The sequence below is a fragment of the Cebus imitator genome, unplaced genomic scaffold (assembly GCF_001604975.1).
Source record: "Cebus imitator isolate Cc_AM_T3 unplaced genomic scaffold, Cebus_imitator-1.0 Scaffold529, whole genome shotgun sequence".
Lineage (NCBI taxonomy): Eukaryota > Metazoa > Chordata > Mammalia > Primates > Cebidae > Cebus > Cebus imitator.
In genome coordinates, this window is record NW_016107844.1 from 514,890 (window position 1) to 522,969 (window position 8,080).

Sequence of the window (8,080 nt, forward strand, 5' to 3'; positions counted from 1 at the left end):
AAAAAAAAAAAAAAAAAAAAGATGAACAGAGGACAAGCAAAGTTCTGATGGAGACTGAAAGGTGAATATAGGGAGGAGACAATGAAAGCCTTTCAGTGCTGTGACAGACAACCATCAATGGTGGCGCCCTCTTGGAGGGGAGGAGAAATGGGACCTTCCCTTCACTTTTTACTTTATATGTTTCAGTACTATTTGAACTCTGTACACATAACATGTATTGCTTTTGTAATTTAAAATAACTCTTTTGGCCAGGTGTGATGGCTCACACCTGTAACACCTGTAATCCCAGCACTTGGGTAGGCTGAGGTGGGAGGATTGCTCAAGGCCAGGAATTCAAGACCAGAGACAGGGTCTCTCCAAAAACAAACAGAAAACAACAACAACAACAAAAACGCTTCAAAGAAAGCAAGGGGAAAGGCTTATATTAAACTTAATTCTTTGGCAGTACATTATTTTGCAATGGGCTGCATAACAAAACAAAGCATTTCTCAGGAGCAACAACACATTTAACATACTCTGCACAAAGCAAGGGCATACTTTGCCATTTGCAGTTCGTTTTACATTTGTATTTTTAACGACAGTGGTTGGCATGTTTAAAAAAAACTGTTCTCCTCTCTTAATTGCTTTTAGTAAGTCAAAGTACCATGGAGCACAGATCTGTGTGTGTGAAATGCAGCGGCAAAACTCAATTCCACATGTGGAAATTTACCAATGAAAGAGATGAAAGATTCCCTTTCGAAAGGGAAAGGTAAAAATCATTTACTACTCATGGGTGTGTTAATTCTTCTGAATTCCTCTTGACAACAAAGCAGAAAAAAGGCAATTTACAGTTACTAATTCTTATCAACAGGGTGAATTTGTCGGGACTTGAAAGTAATGGAAAGCTTGTATGATTTCCAAGTAATTTTGTGTTAGAATGATTAACAGGCACAGAAGGGGCACGATGAATTCAGTCAAACATGTATCCTAAATCTTAAGAAAGCAGAAATAAAAACAAAATGCCAGGAAAAATAGGATGATTTCACAATCAAGCCTGGCAACTCAAAAAGAAGTCTGGCTTATGAGAGAAATATAGAATTGGAAGCAAGTTCTATGGTAATGAGCAGTGAATGTAAAGAAGTCAGTGTCCTCACTGTGAGCTCTTTTGAGTCATTTTAAAATATGAAAGAAACAGAAAGACAAGAATGCGAACTGAACATCAATGTGTAGTAGAAAAACTACAGCTGGGAGCAGTTCAGCCTCAGGAAAAGCAGTGAAGACAGTAAAAGGACTTTGCCATAATTAAGTTAAAAATTAAAAGAAAGAAGGAAAATCTCAATCTTTTGGAGAACACAGTGCTAGTTCCAGGTGACCAAAGGAAACCCAGAGATACTCAACTCAGAATTGGGCTCTGTCTTTTGAAAAATGTCACATTTTTCAGAAGTTGAAAACAGGTTGAACAACAGAAGCTGAACAACTGCAGAAGATGAACCCAACTTTCAGGCAAGAAAACAGTGAACATCAAGCTACTTCTAGTACGTTCATGTTTGATACCCACGTTACAGATATGGTTACAAGTAAGACTTCGCAACCTGAGAAATCATGGAGAACAGCAGAGAGTCCAGAAAACTTGGAAGAATCAAATGGTGTCTAACTCTTAAAAAGGAGGAAGGAATTATCTGCCATAAACTATACACTGTCAATCCAGTGACTGACATTAAAACAGTTCCACAAGTTACCTGGTGAGCTCTAACAATAAGACAGTTGTCAACAGGAGGCAGCAAAAGAGTTAGTGATCATGCAAAAAAAGTTCATTTCCCTTTGTCACCAACTACTTGGTTAGTAAATCAGGAAAGGCCAAAGCTGCAGAAACTAATCTCCTTTCCATTTTTTATAGGGTTATTGCATCACAGCCGAGCAATATTATGATAAGTATCTATTTTAAAAACTTCAGAAAGACAATGACATCCAGAAAAGATTTGAAACAACAGAGGGCGAACTACTCTTCTGTCTAAGAATGGTAAGCATCTATACTTAATGCTGAGAAGATTAAATGAGTAAAATATGTAAAGTGTTTAGAACGGTGGTGCCTGGTAAAAAAATATGTTTTTATTAACTTATTACTTTTACGGGTTAGTTTTAATTAATGATGGTAATAACCATTATTATTATATTCTTGTGAATATATCTGTATTCACATAAAAACACTTGGCACAGACTGCTGCTATTAAGTCCACAAAAGGTCACAGGGCTGTAACCTTGGTCCTATCCTGTTCAACAGTGTTATCAATGATGTGAAAATTCACAGCTAGAAGGTAGGGAACGCTAACTGCACATTCTAAGATGAACTCTGCCTTGGTACTAAACCATTAACATATTTAAAGGGAACAGCACTATCCTAAGGTGAGATAAAACAGAACAAATGTCTTTCCCTACATGTAAAGATGGGATGAAGTTTGCTTAATAAGTCTTTTTTATTTTTTTGATAGTTGAGGGATTCAGTTGCTCACAGGTTCAATGAGCCAAGAGCAAACAGCTTCTGAAAGGGGATGAACTAACAGAAACTGAATGAATGTGAATATCCTGATCACAAGAAATATGAGTGCTCTGTATATGCCCTAGGCAAACACCACCTGGAATAATGTATTCAATTAGGCGTGGTCAGTTTTACCGGCAGTCCTGACGAAAGCAGACAGGCACCCAGGATGGGCGCCCGGGAGCTGGTGTCTATGAGGAACACGAAAGCAGAGAATGCACAGCTGCAGGAGAGAACTGAAGGGACAGAGTCCTCAGATCAAAGGGTACGGTGGCTGACTTCCTTCCAGTGAGTGGAAGAACTTTCTAAATTTCGAGGCAAAAAGGAATGAGTTACCTGGTTTCAAGCATCCTTTGGCTTAAAGTAGTCAAAGAGAAATATGCAACTGTTTGACAGGGAGGGGGGGAACGAAACTCCTTCCCAGAGACAGAGATGAGAGCTTATAAACTGAGCTCACGGAGGGCAGGGTGCTGTATTCATAACCCAGCTAGACACAACACTCAGTGGTCAACAGATGTCTGATACACAGACACAGGAGACGAAGACACGGAAAAAGGCAGTACTTCGGAGGTCTCTCTACCTCTACAATGATCACTGATTTCTTTTCAGAGTTACTATTTTATTCGAAAGTGAAAACAAAGCCCCAACTACTTCTGCAAAATTTGGGTTACAAGATTAAGAAAATAATATGGTATATCTTAATTTAGGGTTACTCGGTTTCTTTGTTTTCAAAACAAAGTCAAAAGGGATTCTAATCAAGTCCTGAGAACGGACTACATCCTTCAGTTGCACCCCGGTGTTCTGACGTCTCTTAAAACCAGTTACAAGGTCATTATGGAACTTCCTATACAACCTGCTGCCTAGAATCTTTTTAAAAATTAAAAAATATAGCTAATATCAGTGTGTAACAACAGTGGAAATGTCAGACTATCCAACAGCCACAGAGAAAGTAACTTTGTGATTTACTTTCTATACGTCATCCTAATCCAGCACATGGGAAAAACCCTAATTCCCATAAATTTCCAATAAGAATAAACAAAACACAAACGAAGGATATTAATGAGAAATCAAAATCCTCCTCTTTGAAACGCAACCGAGAGAAGTCCCTCAGATTACCTACCTCAGAGTCAGCGTTCAGGTGAATGCCTCCGGCCAAAGCTGACCAGAAAATAACCTTCACCTCTTCTTTTTCAAAGTGTGTGGCCCAGGCACTCCGCTGCTCAGCAGTCAGCAAGTCTGCCTTGTTGATCAGAATGATGTTCTCCTTATTGGCATCTATTTCTTTCACATAACATTCCTAAGCAAGACAAAGAGATTTAGAAAGACCTCTTCAAACAAGGAAAAATGAAGCTAATTATATGGAAGATCCCAATAAAAGTTTTTACCACCTCTAGTTTTTCTCTTCTTCTCTTTTCCACCCAGCTCCTACAGACTGCCCCAGTTTTAAATCACATCCTAAATTTAAAGATCTTTAATCATGATGCATTATACTAATCCTTTCAGTAAGCTTTGAAAAGAAGTTCCACCATTAATTTATTTATTTATTTATTTTTTTTTTTTTGAGACAAAGTCTCGCACTATCACCCGGGCTGGAGTGCAATGGCGTGATCTCGGCTTACTGCAACATCCACCTCCAGTATTCACGCGATTCTCCTGCCTCAGCCTCCTGACTAGCTGGGATTACAGGCGCGTATCACCCTCTCCAGCGAATTTTTTTAAGTTTTTTAGTAGGAACAGGGTTTCACTATGTTGGCCAGACTGGTCTTAAACTCCTGAGCTTGTGATCTGCCCGCCCCAGCCTCCCAAAGTGCTGGGATTACAGGCGTGATTGTGTAATCACCATCATGTAATCACCGAAAATATTAACGGTGGGTGCCCAGCCTACCATTAATATTTTTGCTATTTAAAAATAATCTGGGCCAGACATGGGGGCTCAAGCCTGTAATTCCAGCACTTTGGAAGGTGGAGCGGGGAACACTGCTTGAGCCCAGGAGTTAGAGACCTGGGCAACATGTCAAGATCCTGTCTCTACAAAAAATTACATATATAAAATAGTAATAATAAAGAATAACATGTACTACAGTTCTCAAAAAGAAATACGAATACCTCACGTTATACAATGTTTTGTTAACTAACCCAAAGCTTTATTACATTATCTCAAGGGATTCTCATACCTTAGTTATTAACCCCTGTGGTGTTTCATAAACTGAGCTCACTTGTAAAATACCACAGGGAGTCATAACTGAAGTGTGAGAAGAGAGAACTTATGGGATGAATTAAAAAGTGAAGTGACCAGCAATATGCTAAAATAAATAAAATGCTGTTTCAACTGGTGTTTCCTGAAAAATGGGAAACTGGCAAATGCCTATTAAGTGGCTTCTAAACTAAAAGCTAGAAAGCCCAAGCGTCTGTGCCTTCTTGCAGATAGAAACGGTTGTTTGAGAAGAGAAAGCATCTGTCTAAACAGTGGCATTATGCAAGCTCCTGACCTTGGAAGGAGAGGAGGCCTAATTAAACAAAGCCAGAGAGGAAAGAATGTATGCCTACAGTTATTGCACTGAGTGACGCGGCCCTCTCATTGCTACTCAAAGGACTTATGTTTGAATTTTGTCAAACTTGACTTACCAGATCCTCACATCTAAACAGGAGTGGGTTTCGAGCATCTACTATCTGGACCACAATATCACTGAAAAACAAACATGAGATAGACCAATCACTGTGAAGCAAAAGGGATTATTAATCACATAATAATGGCCAGAGTAGCAAACACTTGCAATATATGAAGCAGTGGACATACATTAATTTTTTTTTTTTTTTTTTGAGATGGTATTTTGCTCTTGTTGCCCAGGCTGGAGTGCAATGGCACGATCAAGGCTCACTGCAACCTCTGCCTCCCGGGTTCAAAGATTCTCATGCCTCAGCCTCCCGAGTAGCTGGGATTACAGGCATGCACCACCACGCCTGGCTAATTTTGTATTTTTAGTAGAGACGGGGTTTCTCCATGTTGGTCAGGCTGGTCTCGAACTCCTGACCTCAGGTGATCAGCCTGCCTTGGCCTCCCAAAGTGCTGGGATTATAGGCATGAGCCACCGCGCCTGGCCCATGTATTAATTTTTTAAGGTATAATTATTCCCAGTTTATGTATGAGTGACTTAAGGCTCAGGGCACTTACGTAACTTGCCCAAAGCCACCAGCTAATAAGTAACACAGCCAGAATGGGAACCTGGGCAGCTTGGACCAGAGGTTATGCTCTTAATCATAACATACTATTGCTCTCATACAGCCTAGAGGGGTTCAGATGATGTTTCATCACCAAAACATCCACTGTACTTCTGTGAAACTCTCCTGGTGAGATAAAACAGTATTCCAAATACTTCGCTCCAAGGTGAAGTCTACTAACTACTCAATCCCTAATCTGCATTCATGTTAAGGCCTCAAAAGAAAACTAGTAAATCACTCACTGACACCTGCCGCTATTGAAACTAGTATCTTATTTAAACCCAGGAATAACAAGAAGAAAGCATATTTTTGGGAAACAATCATCCACCGATTCCAAGAATGTGTTTAAATGGCAAAACCACAAAACAGGGAAGTATCAATTTAGGGTGCCCGGCTGAAGCAGGAAGGGCAAGTCCAACTTCTTCCATCACATATAAGGAGGTATGGCAATAAGGCAACCTGCAGCTGATGGCAAGCCCCTCACATCCCTCACAAATACAGTGGGGACTACAGGTCTCCAGCACTGCAAGGAGAAAAAAAAAAATTCGTTTCTCTGGGAGGCTCCTCCCTTCCTTCAGCCTGAGGCTAGATGTTATAAAGACCCACGCCACTGGAAGGAAATAAGCTACAGATGCATGACTACTACCTCACAGCAGGGTCTCCCCAGAATCCTTATTCTGTTAACAGCCTTTTCTGGGGCAACTTTGCAAATATGCTAAACACCAAGGAATTAAGGTGACCATTTAGGGCACACTTTTGACATTAAAAGTCCATTTTCTTTTAGAATAGTTAAAATTTCAGCATAATCCTGTGATGCAAAGAAACTCACAGACTTGCTAATTTTGGGCAAATTGTTTTTTAAGTTCTCTAGTTAAGCTGGTTCTAGTATTTCCTTCTTTAAGGTAGGCATTCACTTTCAAATGGGATATTTAATAGTAAATGAAGAAATGATTGCCAAAAAATGGACAAAGCCTAATCAACTAAACCCACAACGTCTACAAACATTATGTCGACAAACTGAACGTATAGAAAGAACAGTCAGTTTAGAAACACCAGTAAGAAAAGAAGGCATTTTAAGACAGCTGCTTCATGTGCTGAATGAGGATGCAGAGCAAAGCGCCAGCCACGTAGCAGGCAGGGTCGATGCCGCACAGTGGAAGTACCCTATCTTACTGGAATACAGTATTCTGCCCTCAGTGCCTCTGCAGTTTCCTGCATTTCAACGACATAGTATATATCTAATCTTTTCTGACCACTACTATTAGAATTAAAGAGGCAGATGGCTTAGCCAGCCTGTTACCAAACAGGAGACATCTGCTGTGGAGAAGACATTAATAAATATTTCCCATTCAAAGATGTGGCGGCAGTCATTTTTAAATAAATATTTCTATGTAACTCAGATCCACTTTCTGACAACTATATTCCTTGAGTTAGGAAACATGTTCTCTTATTTTAAAAAAGGAGAAATACTACCTAATAAAAATAACAGAGCAAGTAATACTGTAATCCAGTTAAAGCCAGAAGTTTCAAGATGTACAGGCTCACTTGGGAAGTTATTTAGGGGCATAAAAAGTGTAAGAGGGCTTCCTGTTAAACTCAGCACAGATGGTTACCTCTGCTCCCTCTCAAAACCTACAAAAACAAAGGCTGAAATTCATTAGGATAAAGAGAAAGAACAGCAGCGACCAAATGTCAAACCAATAAGACGCAAACCTGTTCATGCCCCAGACAATAAAGAAAGCCCAGGATTAGAAGCATCAGCTCTGTCTCTCAAGGGCAAGAATGAGGCCTGGGCCTGTAACCAGTCTGAACAGTGAGCTTGTAGGTTGGCTCCTCTGTTCCATTCAGAGAGGCAACTACAACCCATCACACAGCCCCACTTCCCCACCCCAACAGCAGAAGGCTGGAGTTTGCTATGGAGAAAATGAACTTGAGACGTTCCAGGACTGGGACCTCAAATACAGGGAAAATGGGAAAGAGCTGCCACAGTGCAAAAAGGGGAATGAAACGTAAGCCTCTGAAGATTCTGAACTGTGAAGATGCCCAGCAGCCTGTATTATACCACCTCCTGCCCCTTTCCTGCCAGGAGGTCATTCTTCTTTTTAAAAACTGACTGGTTGGGAGGCCGAGGTGGGTGGATCACGAGGTCAAGAGATCGAGACCATCCTGGTCAACATGGTGAAACCCTGTCTCTACTAAAAATACAAAAAATTAGCTGGGCATGGTGGCGTGTGCCTGTAATCCCAGCTGCTCAGGAGGCTGAGGCAGGAGAATTGCCTGAACCCGAGAGGCGGAGGTTGCGGTGAGCCAAGATCGCGCCATTGCACTCCAGCCTGGGTAACAAGA

General features: G+C 40.7%; 1 protein-coding gene across 1 annotated transcript in view; it reads right to left on the reverse strand.

Annotated features, from left to right (window-relative positions):
• Positions 1–8,080, reverse strand: part of LSG1 (large 60S subunit nuclear export GTPase 1) — a 32,638-nt gene that overhangs the window by 14,051 nt on the left and 10,507 nt on the right. The window contains exons 6-7 of the mRNA XM_017514623.2: positions 5,141–5,201; positions 3,636–3,812 (exon numbers count right to left, since the gene is read on the reverse strand). Of these exons, the coding sequence (XP_017370112.1) occupies positions 3,636–3,812; positions 5,141–5,201 (238 nt within the window). The remainder of the gene's footprint in view (positions 1–3,635; positions 3,813–5,140; positions 5,202–8,080) is intronic.